The 16,717-nt window shown below is 48.4% G+C and overlaps 1 protein-coding gene across 1 annotated transcript in view; it reads left to right on the top strand.

Moving 5' to 3' along the window:
- SHCBP1L (SHC binding and spindle associated 1 like) overlaps positions 1–16,717 on the top strand; it is a 127,870-nt gene that overhangs the window by 32,363 nt on the left and 78,790 nt on the right. Inside the window, exons 4-5 of the mRNA XM_069737744.1 lie at positions 3,089–3,175; positions 14,938–15,156. Of these exons, the coding sequence (XP_069593845.1) occupies positions 3,089–3,175; positions 14,938–15,156 (306 nt within the window). The remainder of the gene's footprint in view (positions 1–3,088; positions 3,176–14,937; positions 15,157–16,717) is intronic.

Here is a 16,717-nt window from a genome sequence, read left to right as displayed (position 1 = left end):
ACCTTTAAGGATAGGACATAAATATCAGATCAGTGGGGTCCGACATTCAGCACTCTAGCTGATCTACTGTTAACGCCAGCAGCAATGTAAACCATGCATGAGGTGGAACACTACTGTTCTGTCTCACTATGTATTGGCTAGTAAATAGTGTGCTAAAATAGTGGCGTGTCACTTTATATACTGTCTACTCCTGCTGTTGCCAATGGTAATGGCAGCTGATCGTGGGGATGTTGGGTGTCCGTATAGATCATCAATAGTCGATTAGTGGAATTCAATTTTTTTTTTTCTTTCTGTGATGTGTTGTGCATAAATATGTGATTCTCCAGAATTTCTTTTAGTCTATGCCTGATGAAGAGATCTGTGTAGTCTCGAAAGCTTGCAATTTACCATCTTTTCAGTTAGCCATTAAAAGGTATCAACTACTGAGGATCAACTATCAGGACTCTCAGTTCTAAATATTTTTCTATCCACTGGCAAGATATATATCTTTCCTGGAATTCGAACTGTAAGTTATCAATTATGAAGTGGTGAAACACTCTTTTAAGCAGTGATTTGGATTTGCCTAAAAACTCGGGTCACACAACATTATAAAAACAAAGGGGGAGTTTGCCAACTTTAAATTATTTTTCTGGTGTAATATGCATTTTTTTTTTCATTTTGTATACCGTAATTATCAGCATTACATTTATCAATTACCGTACTTTTCTTTTTTTTTTGTACCTTGGCATCCTAAATATAAATTTCCTTCACAAACTCCCGTTTAATACAACTGGGATTTAAGAATAAAATTATAAGAATTTATTATGGGTTATTCTTAACATAGAGCTTCAGGAATTTTTTTTTTACGCCCAATGGTGGCGCATGTGGATTTGTGGACCCACTGTGACACAGGGCCGGGCATGCCCAGGAAGGGGCATAGCTAAGCGGCTACCTGGTGTTCACTGGCGCTTCTGTTGTTGGAGACAGCCTGGGCTGCAGATAGCCGTCAGGTACCACTCCTTGGCAGAGCCTGGTACTTCAGCTGCTGACCCCAGGGATCAGGTACGCTGACACTGATTAGGGCTAGGTCTCCATTCAGACTAGTAAGTTCTGACATCGCTACAAAATGGTTTCTGACATGGGCTCGGTTCAGACATGCTGGTCTAGGATACTGGATCAGAGTTTGGCCACACATGGACTGGGGTACAATGTTCAGGCACTGGCTGCTCTGGTACCAGGGGATGATTTTCTGGCACTGGCTGCCTAGTGGCCCGGGGACTTCGGAAACGGGACTGGCCACACCGGGATCTGGGTTACAGGTTCAGGTCACTGGCTGCACCGACTCTCTAGGGGAGAGGGAGTCTTTTATACAACATGCCTCCCAGCAATTGGCTGGGAGCCATCTTGCAGTGCTCTAAATTATACTAAATGCCTCTCCGCTGTTAGGGCATTTATCAAAGTCAAACATCAGAATAAAATGACTATGACACCCCCCGATCCCGTGTGTGAAAAGTAAGTGCACCCCCGGTCCCGTGTGTGAAAAGTAAGTGCACCCCCGGTCCCGTGTGTGAAAAGTAAGTGCACCCCCGGTCCCGTGTGTGAAAAGTAAGTGCACCCCCGGTCCCGTGTGTGAAAAGTAAGTGCACCCCCGGTCCCGTGTGTGAAAAGTCAGTGCACCCCCGATCCCGTGTGTGAAAAGTCAGTGCACCCCCGGTCCCGTGTGTGAAAAGTCAGTGCACCCCCGGTCCCGTGTGTGAAAAGTCAGTGCACCTCCGGTCCCGTGTGTGAAAAGTAAGTGCACCCCCGGTCCCGTGTGTGAAAAGTAAGTGCACCCCCGGTCCCGTGTGTGAAAAGTAAGTGCACCCCCTGGTCCCGTGTGTGAAAAGTGCTGCTGTAAAGCTATCAGCGCTGTTCAAGCACCATGTATTTCCTTCAGGAAATGCCCATCTAGTTCTACTTCTCCGCTTTTCCCGCAATTAATGCGGCCCGAACTGCTCGGCGCAGAGACCCCGTTCAGGTGGCGTTTCGAAACCCTCGGTGGGGACAGGTGTGCTATGTATTTTTGGAGTCGATCCGATTTGTAGTTTTAAAAAAAATTGTATTTTAAGAAAAAAATTTCCCATAGGAATTAATGGCGACCTTTCCATGACCCCCAACTGACATGAATTGAAGCCACAGCGCAGGTGCACTGACCTTACAAAGATGGCATTTATGCAAATTTTCGATGTCTGTATATAGGGGGATGTCTGTGTATAGGGGGATGTCTGTATATAGGGGATGTCTGTATATAGGAGGATGTCTGTATATAGGAGCATGTCTGTATATAGGGGATGCCTGTATATAGGGGATGTCTGTATATAGGGGATGTCTGTATATAGGGGGATGTCTGTATATAGGAGGATGTCTGTATATAGAGGGATGTCTGTATATAGGAGTGGTTTCTGTATTTAGGAGTGATGTCTGTATATAGGGGGATGTCTGTATATTGGGGATGTCTGTATATAGGAGTGGTGTCTGTATATAGAGGGAAGTCTATATAGGAGTGGAGTCTGTATATAGGGGGATGTCTGTGTATAGGAGTGGAGTCTGTAGATAGGAGTGGTGTCCATATAGAGGGATGTCTGTATATAGGAGTGATGTCTGTATATTGGGGGATGTCTGTATATAGGAGTGATGTCTGTATATAGGGGGATGTCTGTATATAGGAGGGATGTCTGTATACTGGGGGATGTCTGTATATAGGAGTGGTGTCTGTATATAGGAGTGACGTCTGTATACAGGAGTGGTGTCTGTATATAGGAGTGATTTCTGTATATAGGAGTGGTGTCTGTGTATAGGAGTGATGTCTGTATATAGGGGGATGTGGCCAAAGTGGCTACCGAGGGGCTGTGTGCACCAAAGTGGCTACCAAGGATTCCTGCATGCCAAAATGGCTACCAAGGGGCGAAAGTGGCTAACAAGGGGTCCCGCACATCAAAGTGGCTACCCAGGGGCAGGGCCCTGCATGCTAGACTTGCTCCTGAGGTTCATAGGCAGCTGGCAGCGCTGTTCAAGCACCATGTATTTCCTTCAGGAAATGCCCATCTAGTTTTTATTTGTTCTTTTATAGATTCTTTTTTGATTACCTTTGGAGAGACTGGGATAGCGAGGAGAACTGTGAAAATTATGATGTTCTCATTGAAGAAAGGATCAAATTGTAAGTAGTTATTTTGAGAATAATTTTTTTTATGTTAACCTTTTGAATAAGATTGACTATAAAGTTTTAAAGGGGTTTTTCCCATATCCAAGATCCTATTCCAAAATGTAGTAGGTTATCAAATACCTCCAATTGGAAATGTGGTATTGTTCTTCCTATTCACTATGTATCTTACCCATGTGCAGGGCATTGCAGTAGCGTAGGTTCAGAGAAGGACTCGACGAGAACAACCGTAAAAAAGGAGACAGAAGACAAGAACATAGAGGGATGGAGATTGAAACTGTAATATTGCTCATGGTCATTTTGACCACTACCATGATCAGTGTTGTAGGTAGTGATTTGTCAGCAGAAGTAGACGCTCTATAATTGTGACTAAAGTTTGGGATAACTATTCAAATTGGGCACTGATTGAGATAGAGTAATGGCCTATACAGTGGAGGGACGTGCTATTGTCACAGGCTGTAGAGGGCTTCCAATGGGAATTATCGCTATGTGGGGCACAAACAAAATGTTGACTGGGGGCATCGGGTGGGCTGATGTGCACGGTCCTCTCTGAGAGGAGGAGAGCTGATGTCTGGAGTGGAGTCCTGGGATTGAGTGTTCATTTCAAAAACCTGACCGGCACATCCAAACATAGACTCAGTGTGAACAGGTGCTGAACCTAGAGTCGCCAACTCGTATATAGTTAAGTAAATAAGGCAGCACACTGCAGCGCTAGAACATGCAAACTTGAAATACGAAATTTGAACTGCATTACTGCACTAGAAATATGAAAAATGAGAGCCGTAACGGGGCTACCAGGTACACATAAAATTGGCCATTTTTATGCGCTAAAAGCTCTCATTTTTCATATTTCTAGTGCAGTAATGCAGTTCAAATTTCGTTTTTCAAGTTTGTATGTTCTAGCGCTGCAGTGTGCTGCCTTATTTACTTAACTGGGATTGAGTGTTGACCAAGATGTTCGCACTGTCGCTAGGGAACACGCTGAGGCTGAATGATCCAGGCAAACAGCATGCAGAGGAAAGATTAATGTGCCTTACGCAGCTCTCCAGTGTTTTATTTCCCTGACGCTGGGACTATTAATTTAGGTCCTGACTTCTGTGGCGGCCTAGCAGGCTCCCATCCTATTTTAGGCCCCTGCTTCACTGCGCCCTAGCCTGCTCAAGCAGCCACGCCCCCTCTCTCATAGCCAATCCGGCTTTCGTGCAGGCTCTTTTCTAAGGCTCTGGCTGATGCTTGGGAAAAGAGCCTGCCTGCGAGCCTAATTAGCTGTGAGAGCTGGGGAGTGGCTGCTTGAGCAGGCTAGGTTGCAGTGAAGCAGGGGCCTAAATAGGAGGCAGATGGAAGCTTACTAGTCCGCCACAGAAGTCAGGACCTAAATTGGAGTCCCAGCTTCAGGGTAACAAAACACTGGAGAGTTGCGTAAGGTGCATTGAATCACGCTAGGCCACGATTGAATCCAGAACCTAAATTGGAGGCCCAGCTCAGGTATCAGAACTGGAGGTTCATGGAAGGTGCTAAGTAGCCGGCTAGACTACAGCAGAAGCCTAAAGTAGGGATCAGGCTCCAGGAATGACAGTGGACACTATATGATGGCACCAAGGGAAAAAAAAAATTGGAACTACGCGAGGGAGATATAGAGGAACAGAGAGTCCACCGAGGACAGGCAAAGGGGATGGCCTGGATAAAAAAAGCAAAAACATGAGTAGGTATGACTGAGTGGGGGGCCGCTCAAAAACAATGTTCCATCACAACGGAGAAAGATCCAGGGAAGGGGCTAAACTCACCTGTGCTTGAAGAGGCTTGATCCTCTAACACAATCTTCTGATAAGGAGTCATATGCAATAACATTGCACCACACGGTGAGATACCTTGGATTCTCTAAACTCCATGCAACATGCCACGTTTTGGGGGGCAGGAGGCAGGGTACCAGGACTATCGGCACCAGTACCTGAACTCCAAGGGCGTCAGGAAAAATGATTCTGCCATCCAAACGAGATGATATGGTCTGACCCTTGACAGACACTGTTCTCCGTCTTTTGTATCAAGAGGCCCATCCTCCTTTCCTTATGTAAAGGAGAAAAAGATTAGCAAAAAATGCCATAACCTATGGCTTGTCTGCCTCCTAAGTGACACGAAGTTTGACTGGCTTAGTCTGGTGCCTGCAGGTAAGTGAAGTCTGCAGAGGAGGAGCCAACTTTTTCTTTAAGTGTAATTCTTTGATTTCAAATATGTTAATCTTTGTATTCCTTTCTTTTTAAGAGTCATTGAGGCATGTTTAGAATTTTAATATATATTTGAAAAAAACATACCTTTCTTTATCGCTTCATTGGGGGACACAGATAACCGTGGGTGTATGCTGCTAGGAGGCTGACACTATGCAAAAAGGAAAAGAACAATAGCTCCTCCCCGGCACTATACACCCCCGACAGGCACTGAGCATCCCAGTTTGTGCTTAGTGTTTGTAGGAGGCGGACCTGGATCTCCCAGATCCGCAGCTAATCATTTGTTGTTTTTTACTAATTGTTTATTTTGTTTTCCAGATTCAACTCGTAGGGAATCTGGGTGTTAATTCACTCTGCCTTCCCATTATTAGCGGCTGAGCGAGCAGTGTGGTGTCACCCGCATCGCAACACTCAGGCCTGCTGGCAGGACATTTCTCCCCTGTGCCTTCATTGGTGCCTCAGGGTGAGCTTGGTGGCCGGTCCTTGCCGAATTTCCTCCTCACCCCTCTCCTCGGACAGGGCTGAGAGGGAGACGGTAGTCACCAGCGGTGACCCTCCCCCCTTTTTTCCATAGGGGTTGATGCCGTCTCCTGGAAGAGGGTTCTACTCTCCAGCGTCCCTGCCTTCCCTTGGGCCCCTGACCGATCCTCACCATACAGCGCCGAAGATCAAGGTAATGAAGATATACCGGGGGGGTAAGGGGATTGTGTTTGAATTACGCGGGATCCCTTCTCTCCCCTGGACCTGTCTGCACTGCCCTGCCGTCTATTTCATGCGCGCAGGCTCTAGTAAATCATCGGCGCCGCGGCTTCCCTTTTTTACCTCAGTTCGGGCCGATCGGCCACACCTCCTAATCGCCCACGTTTTCTTGGCGCCCAGCGATATTTTAATGTGGCTCCACCCCCCTTCTACCGCTGGACCTATCGGGGGTTTTCTTTCTCTTACTGGTCATTGGCTGTGCGCTTATCCACTCCCCCTTCCCCACGAGGCCTCTATTCCTGCCTCCATCTTGGTTTCTGCTTCTTATCCGGACGCCACACCGCTCGGGGGGCACAGATACCGGCTCGGCTGCAGCTCTTTCCTTCCTGTACGGTAGGCTCTCATCCGTACCCTAGCATCCTCCCCTGCAGTATTTCATTCTCCGGAGGCAGCGCTGCAGTAGTTTAGACTTACACAGGCAGAGCTTTCCAACATTTTTTTTTCTTACTATAAGCTCACAGCCTACATATGTCTAACTCTGTTAGGGCTTCTGTTTCCAAACCCACCATCATTCATTACGCTTGCTCACGCTGCAAGAAAAAGTGTTCAGCAGGTCAGTCGTCACCCTTCTGCCAATCCTGCAGTCCGTCTACCATGTCTGCCCCGCAGGAAGCTTCCGAACCTTGGGATGAGTGCACTCCCCCTCCCCCAGAGTGGGCTGTTGCTATGTCTCAGTCTCCGACTTGACTAAAGTATCCCAATCTCTGGTCCAGGCGCTTGAATGTCTTCCGCATCTATCTACAGCCACCAGTGAACCGACCGTGTCTCATGGCGAGTCGCACGCACCTGTTATCGACCCTCAGAAGAACGCGCCGGCCATTCTAGAAAGAGGTCCCTGTCTGCCTCCTCTTCCAGCTCTCCGGGTCCCTCAGCAGTTCCCAAGCTGCTCACCTCTTCCCAATTCCCCTCTTCGGAGGAGGACCTTGGGTCGGACATAGATTCCCAGTCCGGGTCTGACTCAGACCAGATGTCCGGCATACAGACTATTGTAGATAGTCTTATCTTGGCTATCTCCCAAACTCTTAAACTTAAACAGGACGAGGTTCCCTCACAAGATCCTTCTGTCTCCTTCAAACGGGTCAAGCATCCTTCTCGCTCCTTTCCCAATCACGAGGAATTTGAGTCTACCCTGTCTAAGCACTGGGAACATCCTGAGAAGCGTTTCCCAGGTAGAAAACACCTGGACGTATTATACCCTTTTAGTGCTGACCTTCTTGCCAAATGGGCAGAATCCCCAAAGGTGGACCCGCCGGTTTCCTATCTTTCATCCAAGACGGTCCTGTCCTTACCTGACGGTGCGTCGCTTAAAGACGCTACGGACAGACAGATTGAGACTCTAGCCAAATCAGCTTTCAAGGCATCAGGAGATTCCCTCTGCCCCAGTTTCGCCTCCACCTGGGTGGCAAAGGCCATTTCCGCCTGGGCCAAGATTCTTCGACGAGGCATTTTGGCTTCGGCTTCCCCACAGGAACTGGCTGATTTGGCGGACCAGATTGGCCACGCGGGCAAATACATTTTGGCTGCCTCCTTGGATGCAGTGGCCTGCTCTGCAAGGGGAAGTAGCAACATCATTGCTATACGCCACATTCTTTGGCTCAAAGCATGGAGCACAGATACAACTTCTAAGACAGTGGTTCTCAACCTTTCTAATGCCGTGACCCCGCAATACGGTTCCTCATGTTGCGGTGACCCCCAACCCAAAAAATAATTTTGGTGGCTACTTGAAAACTGTAATTTTATTAGTTATAATTCGGAATGTAAATATCTGATATGCATTATGTATTGTATTCTCATTGCTACAAATCAAACATAATAAATAATCACAAAAACAATTACCGTATATACTCGAGGAGGCTGCGGCACCGAAGATCAGCTGTCCGGGGGAAGGAGCGGGACGCCGGGAGCAGGTAAGTATGTCATATTTACCTTCCCTCGTTCCACACGCCGGGCGCCGCTCCATCTTCCCGGCGTCTCTCCGCACTGACTGTGCAGGTCAGAGGGCGCGATGACGCATATAGTGTGCGCGCCGCCCTCTGCCTGATCAGTCAGTGCAGAGAGACGCCGGGAAGATGGAGCCGAGGAGCTGCAAGCAAGAGAGGTGAGTATGTGTTTTTTTATTTTTTTATTGCAGCAGCAGCAGCACAGATTTATGTGGAGCATCTATGGGGCAATGGTGCAGAGCGCTATATGGCAGAGCTATGGGGCAACGGTGCAGAGCACTATATGGCACAGCTGTGGGGCAATGGTGCAGAGCACTATATGGCAGAGCTATGGGGCAACAGTGCAGAGAACTGTATGGCACAGCTATGGGGCAACAGTGCAGAGCACTATATGGCACAGCTATGGGGCAACGGTGCAGAGCACTGTATATATGGCACAGCTTTATGTGGAGTATCTATCTGGGGCAACGGTGCAGAGCATTGTATATGGCACAGCTTATACTCGGGTCGGCTTATACTCGAGTATATACGGTATATGTTGAGAAATATTTATTACGAATTCCAATAAATAACATTTCACCATGGCATACCATGGGTTTAAATATAACAGTCTGATGCACACACATGTCGGCGCCACATGTTTAACGCGGCTGTCAGAGATTGACAGTGGCATGGCATTTAACATGCGCCATACATGTAAGGCGGATGTTGTGAAGGGGTCAAATATCTGAGGGCGCCTTCCCCACTGTGTCACCTAATTTTCTGTGTGCCCCTTTCTCCACAGCGTCACCTAATTTCCTGAGGGCCCCCGGGCCCTTCCCCACTGTTTCATCTAATTTCATGAGGGCCCCCTTCCCCAGAGGTGAAATGGTGGGAGAGGTGATCCACAGTAAATTAGGAGACAGTGGGGAAGGGGGAGGGGACCACAGGAAATTAGAAATTTTCTATGGGGGACCCCCACCTTGTTGTGTCACCTTCAGATTGCAGGGGGGCCTCCCATAACTGTCTCAGTGTCTCAAACTATGCTGCAGGCTGCCTGCAGGCATATTTTACTTACACCTTACTGACTGGCTGCGATCATCCAAAAAAATGTGACGTCCCTCAGCTCCAGGCAGCCTCCAATCATAGTATTGCAGACAGTGCGCGCGCCTGTGTGCCTGACCTGTGGTGTGCTGCTTGGGCAGGAGGACAGATGACCAATCACAGCACAGCTCATTGAGGTGTGCTGTGACCTGTGAGGTCACACAAAGAAAACTAATGCTGATTGGCTGCTCCTGCCTGCATCTGTCAGCCAATCAGCATTAGAATACACCCTTAGTCCAGACTCCAGTCAGACCACAGAGTTTTATTGATGAAGAGGCGGAGTCGAGGGCGGGCAAAGTAACAATAAACAGGTCGGTGATGATGAACAGTGCAGACTCAGTGCAGACAGTGCGTCGTGCGGGTGCGTGTGTCCCTCCCTGTCTTCTCCTCTCTGACTCTGAGTCACACAGTCAGCTGTTTCCTCGGACTGTGCTGTGTGCTGGCTGAAGTCAGTGAGGTCGGCACTCGCACCACGCTGCGCACGGGCCGCTCTTATCAAGAGCCTCTGAGCACAGACTCGGCGTCGCCGTCGCAGGCCAGTGCGAGATGAGTGTGTGTGATCATTTCAGATGTGAAGGAGCGAGCAGCTGCCGCGCGGCTGCTTGCACAGCACTTCACATTCTTCAGTACAGCATGTGCGCCGACCGCCGGCTATAAAAATAAACTGTGCACCGCCTCATGCAGGGCAGGGACAAATGAAGGAGGCAGGGGCTGGGGGATTCTCCGGTGTCCCGGTGCCCCAGTCCGAGCCTGCATACGGGGGAAGGTGGATGGGGAGGTGAGAGAGGTGGCGACCCCTGTGTTTTGGTCGTTCGACCCCCCTCGGGCGACCCCCCAGGTTGAGAACCGCTGTTCTAAGAAGTCTCTCACCAACCTAGCCTTTCAGGGTTCCAGACTCTTTGGCTCTCGGTTAGACCAGATCATTTCTGATGCCACGTGAGGAAAAAGTACTTCCCTCCCTCAGTCTAGACCAAGACGTTTCTTCAACAAGAAGGTCCCTAGGCCTTTTAGGCACTTTTGTCAATTTCGGACCTCTGACTCCTCTTCCCAGCAGGAGCAACCTTCCGCTACAGGAGAGTGGAGGAGACCCTCTTACAAGCCAGCCCACAGATGGAGAACTAAGAGCCAACCTTTCAGGTCCTCTGGCTCTCGTTCCGATAGATTTCATTCAAAGTGACAGGTCGCCTCCACCTGGAATGATTTCCAGGGTGGGAAGCAGACTTCTTTCCTTCCGGGACGCCTGGTTGTCGGTAGTCAGCGACGCCTGGGTCAGAGAGATAGTTACCTCCGGTTACAAGATCTAATTTTCTTCCCTTCCGGAAAATAGTTTCTTCCTCTCTCGTCCACCAAGGCAACCGTCTCAACTGCCCGGTTTTCTTCAGGCCGTCTCTTCCCTGGTCACAGCTGGCGTAGTCGTTCCTGTCCCTTCAATTGAGCGTTTTTTTGGGTTCTACTCGAACCTCTTTGTAGTCCCCAAGAAGGACGGTTCCCTTCGCCCAATTCTGGATCTCAAGTTTTTGAACCGCCATGTTCAACTCCGCCACTTCAGGATGGAGTCCTTGCGGTCTGTGATTGCCGCCATGGAGCCCGGGGAGTTCCTGTGCTCGGTGGACATTCAGGATGCGTACCTTCATGTTCCTATCTGCGTACGGCACCAGAGGTACCTTCGGTTTGCTATCCAGGAAGAGCACTACCAATTCACGGCCCTCCCTTTTGGCCTGGCGTCGGGCCTCAGGGTCTTCACCAAGATCATGGCGGCGGTCATGGCCATCCTTCTTTCCAGGGGGATACTCATCATCCCCTACCTGGACGATCTTTTGTTCAAGGGTTCATCTCATCGAGACTGTGCGCGAAGCCTCCAGATCTCTCTGGACACTCTGACTCGCTTCGGGTGGATCATCAACTGGGACAAGTCCTCTCTGATTCCCTGCCAGCGTCTGTCCTTCCTGGGCATGGAATTCGACACGAACTTGGCTCGGGTCTTCCTCCCACCGGACAAACACCCAGCTCCTCACTCGCTTCAGTTCTGCATGGCAGTCTTGGAAAAGATGGTTCCCTTTGCCCAATTCCACACCCATCCCCTCTAACTGTTTCTTCTCTCCACTTGGAACCGATCCACGACCTCACTAGACCGCCCCGTTCGTCTGCCTCGCCAAGTTCGGCAGTCACTGACCTGGTGGACCCTGTCTTCATCGCTCCTCAGAGGGAGGTCTTTCCTTCCACTTTAGTGGCAGGTCATCACCACAGATGCCAGCCTGCTCGGTTGGGGAGCGGTCTTCTGACATCTCACAGCGCAGGGTCGCTGGACCCCTCAGGAGGCTCTTCTTCCTATCAACTTACTGGAGATCAGAGCAATCTTCCTTGCCCTACTCCACTGGCAATCACTCCTGGCGGGTCGTCCCGTCCTCATCCAGTCGGACAACGCCACGGCCGTGGTGTATTTAAACTACCAGAGTGGGACGCGCAGCACTCAGGTGATGGCAGAAGCAGCAAAGATACTTCACTAGGCGGAACGTCACGTTCCGGTCATTTCAGCTGTCCACATTCCGGGGGTCGAAAATTGGGCAGCAGACTTCCTCAGCCGCCAGGGCCCTGGCGGCGGGCGAGTGGTCTCTCCATCCCTCAGTATTAGACCAGATTTGTCTTTTTTGGGGCACCCCAGACGTCGACCTCATGGCATCTCGGATGAACCACAAGGTTCCTTTATTCGTGGCCAGATCCCGGGATCCACTGGACATCAGCCACGACGCCCTGGTAATCCCATGGTCGCAGTTTCAGGTTCCTTACCTGTTTCCCCCTCTCCCTTTGATCCCAAGGGTAGTGAAAAAGATAGAGGGGATTCTGGTCATACTCATAGCTCCAGACTGGCCATGGCGCCCCTGGTACGCGGAGCTCGTCAACATGCTCGCGGATACCCCTTGGAGACTCCCATACCGCCCAAATCTTCTCTCACAGGGCCCACTCTTCCATCAGAGTTCTCAGTCCCTGCATTTAACAACATGGCTGTTGAGGCCGCGGTTCTGAGGGAGTCTGGTTTTTCTCATCAGGTCATACAGACGATGATCAGAGCCAGGAAGCCAGCTTCTTCTCGCATTTACCCCAGGTACTGGAAGGCTTTCGTTACGATTACTTTTTCCCTTCCGGACTTTCTGGGTTTCCTGCAGTCGGGTCTCGACTCAGGTTTGTCCCTCAGTACCCTAAAGGGTCAAGTTTCCGCCCTGTCCATTCTTTTCCAAAGGGACTTGGCTTCCATCTCTCAAGTGAAGACCTTTCTGCAAGGAGTTGCTCATCTTGCTCCTCCTTTTCGTCCTCCGCTGGAACCTTGGGACCTCAATTTGGTTCTCGGTGCCCTTCAGACCGTTCCTTTTGAACCGCTTCAGGACGTCTCTTTTTCCTTTCTTTCCTGGAAGGTGGCCTTCCTCATTGCCATCAGTTCAATTAGAAGAGTTTCCGATTTGGCAGCATTATCCTGCCGCTCCCCTTTCCTGATTCTTCATCAGGACAAGGTCGTTCTAAGACCTGTCCCCGAGTTTCTTCCCAAGGTGGTTTCCTCTTTCCACATCAATGAGGATATCATTCCTCCCTCTTTTTGCCCTTCTCCTGTTCACCCCTTGGAGAAGTCTCTTCACAAGCTTGATGTTGTCAGGGCCGTTCGGATCTATCTTTCTAGAACTGCCCATTTTCGCAAATCCGACTCTGTTTGTCATTGCTGAGGGTCGCCGGAAAGGCCTTCAAGTGTCCAAATCCGCAATTTCTCGCTGGATTCGTTCTGCTATAACGGAATCCTACCGTGCTCGAGAGACACAGCCCCTTCCTGGGGTACGGGCCCACTCCACCAGAGCTGTCGCTGCTTCCTGGGCTGTTCGTCACCAAGCCTCCGCCTTGCAGGTTTGCAAAGCTGCCACCTGGTCATCTTTGCATACGTTCACGAGGTTCTACAGGGTTCATACCCAGACCTGGTCAGATGCAGGTTTTGGTAGGAAGGTACTGCAGGCTGCGGTCGCACACCGGCCGACCTAAGACCTTTTCTGGGACTGCTTTTGGATGTCCCACAGTTATCTGTGTCCCCCAATGAAGCGATAAAGAGGGATTTTTGGTATTCACCGTAAAAATTTTTCTTGGAGTCTTCATTGGGGGACACAGCACCCTCCCTGGTTATTTGTTCTTGGTACCGTTTTTAGGCCTACAAGCCCCGATTGAGTTGGTACGCATGTGCTTTAAGTTATTCTTGTTTCTCCTACTGCTTTTTTTTTACCAACTGGGATGCTCAGTGCCTGTCGGGGGTGTATACTGCCGGGGAGGAGCTATTGTTCTTTTCCTTTTTGCATAGTGCCAGCCTCCTAGCAGCAGCAGCATTCCCCCACGGTTATCTGTGTCCCCCAATGATGGCTCCAAGAAAGAGATTTTACGGTGAGTACCAAAAATCCCTCTTTTTTACTATCCTTAGAGGATTTGACCATTTAATTGCCTGATCACTTACAATATTTACTACATTACCAAAGTATTTCAGTATGTTTTGAAAATCATGGTCACTTGTGAACTTCAGCCATAGGGCTTGTGTAGACGACCCTAAAAATCTGATGAGTACTATCCATCATCCATCCACATGTTGCTTCCAATAATCTGTTCGCACTCAGCCATTCATGTCAGTGGGTCTGTGGAAAGAATCGGACCACACTCAAATGACATCAGAGTGTGGTCTGATTTTCACGGACTGACAGAATGGAAGGTGTGTGTGTGGTTTTTTTTTTTTGAGTTTCAAAGGAGTGCAAAGATGGCATTCACGGGGGCCTTCAGTAGATCCCTTGCAGTCAGGGTAACTCATTAGTGCCTCATGATCGTATCGTAGATATAGACAGTGGCATCAAAATGATTAACTGTAACCATCGAAGCTCCGCTTTGACTACTGATGTTAGAGACCAGATGCTAAGCAACTTTATAAATCTTTAAAAAAAAATTCTGTCATGTTGCTGCTGCAGAGTGTCTTTAAGTCCTTTATCTATAAGAGTGACTTTGTAAAAATGTTACAAATCTGTCAGAGCTCCCCTGCTCAGTACTGAATGCTCTCTACTCTCCCTTCTCTTCAATCAGTGTTAGAAATAGCATCAGGGAGGGTAAGAGGGGTGTACAAAGATTTCCACCCCATAGAAAAACGAGGCAGCGTCTCAAGGAGGGTAGAGAAAACAAGGTACAGAAAAAGGACAAAAGTACCGTAAATGAAGATGAAATACCGTAAGTGCAGAAAGCCGCATATATAACTGGTGTAGAAAACTCTGAATCTTGGATCAGGTGGCAAACTGCATATTTGAAAATGAATGAAGATTGCAGTCTGAAAATTGTATTAACTAAACTTAATTATTGACCTAAATAAACTTTTTCTAAACGACAAGGGTGTCCAATAGGCTTTCATACAATAGTAATAGTATGGCTAGCTAGGTTAACCGTATTGTGCAATAGTGAAACGATCATTGATCATATGTTCAACCATCAACCTACTTCTACCTAATGTGTACACACCTATCTTGTGCCACATCTGTTCTGGAGAACAAAGGGTTGAGCTGATTTCTTTTGTATCCAGTTCAGTGTGGGAAAATTTTTAGTTGATATGTTATCTTTTAAGATTTTAGGGCCGAATACATAAATACATACAATGTTTAAATAGTAATTCTGCAATCATAGTTTGTTTTGTTTTTTTGTTTATTTAATATATGGTATATAAAAATAATAGATAAAATGGTGACATTTACTGTTTCAGGTATGGGGACATTCAAGATGGAAATATTCCTTACCCAATTGCCCAGCGATTCAAGAGAACGCTTGAGAAATACAGGAACAAGCGTTTAGAACTGATTGAATTTCAGAGTAAGATAAAAGATGACCCTTCAATTTCAGAAGCTGTTGATTGTTGGAATAAATACTATGAAGTTCAGATGTTAAGTGGCTTATTGAAAATTTGGGAAAATCTAAGACTAAGGTAAGTCACTTGTTGGATCACAAATTATTTACTTATCACTTTTTGGGATAGTGTGGACCACAGACACAGTCCTAACCCACACACCTCATTTCCGGCACACGGTACATGGCCATAGTAACCGGCGTAGACAAAAAACAGAGACCAATGATCATGGTGTCTCTTGGTGTTCCAAATATACTGTGTGCAAAAAAGTGATGTGCAGCCACAGGAATGGAATAACTTACTGCGCAATACGATTACACACTTAAGAATAAAGGGTTTTAGTTGGTTTCACCTTTTACCACAACAGAGGTCAGATGACTAAAGGTACCGTCACACTCAGCGACGCTGCAGCGATATAGACAACGAGCCAATCGCTGGAGTGTCGCTGTAGAGACGTCAAACACAGTAACTCCAGAACGATGCAGGAGCGATCCAGTGACATAACGGCGACTCACTTATCATTCTCCCTGGTTGTTAGCTCCATGTAAAACATTGCTGGCATCGTTGCTTTTGATGTCAAACATGACGATACACGCCGACCTGACGACCAAATAAAGTTCTGGACTTCTTGCTCCGACCAGCGATGGCACAGCGGGATCCAGATCGCTGCTGCGTGTCAAACACAACGAGATCGCTATCCAGGACGCTGCAACGTCACGGATCGTTGTCGTTCTCGTTGTAAAGTTGCTGAGTGTGAGGGTACCTTAAGACCTAGAGATAAAAACGGAACACCAACACCTACAGAGAAGCCACAGTAGGGGGTCGAATGCAATGAGTTGTTTATCTGGTTACCATTACCCTAGGCTCACACCTTACTACTTAAGGCCCCTTCACATTAAGCGACGCTGCAGCGATACCGACAACGATCCGGATCGCTGCAGCGTCGCTCTTTGGTCGCTGGAGAGCTGTCACACAGACAGCTCTCCAGCGACCAACGATGCCGGTAACCAGGGTAAACATCGGGTAACTAAGCGCAGGGCCGCGCTTAGTAACCCGATGTTTACCCTGGATACCATGCTAAAAGTTAAAAAAAACAAACACTAGATACTTACCTACCGCTGTCTGTCCTCCAGCACTGCGCTCTGCTTCTCTGCTCTCCTCCTGTACTGTCTGTGAGCCGGAAAGCAGAGCGGTGACGTCACCGCTCTGCTTTCTGGCTCACAGACAGTACAGGAGGAGTGCAGAGCACAGCGCTGGAGGACAGACAGCGTTAGGTAAGTATGTAGTGTTTGTTTTTTTTAACTTTTAGCATGGTATCCAGGGTAAACATCGGGTTACTAAGCGCGGCCCTGCGCTTAGTTACCCGATGTTTACCATGGTTACCAGTGAAGACATCGCTGGATCGGTGTCACACACGCCGATCCAGCGATGTCTCCAGGGAGTCTAGCGACGAAATAAAGTTCTGGACTTTATTCAGCGACCAACGATCTCCCAGCAGGGGCCTGATCGTTGGTCGCTGTCACACAGAACGATTTCATTAACGATATCGTTGCTACGTCACAAATAGCAACGATATCATTAACAATATCGTTATGTGTGAAGGTACCTTTAGTCGACCTTACCAAACAGCAGAGGTTGG

The sequence above is a fragment of the Ranitomeya imitator genome, chromosome 8, assembly GCF_032444005.1.
Source record: "Ranitomeya imitator isolate aRanImi1 chromosome 8, aRanImi1.pri, whole genome shotgun sequence".
In the NCBI taxonomy this organism is placed as follows: Eukaryota; Metazoa; Chordata; class Amphibia; order Anura; family Dendrobatidae; genus Ranitomeya; species Ranitomeya imitator.
The sequence above is the reverse complement of the archived record's forward strand: the minus strand, read 5'-3'. Positions and strand labels throughout refer to the sequence as shown.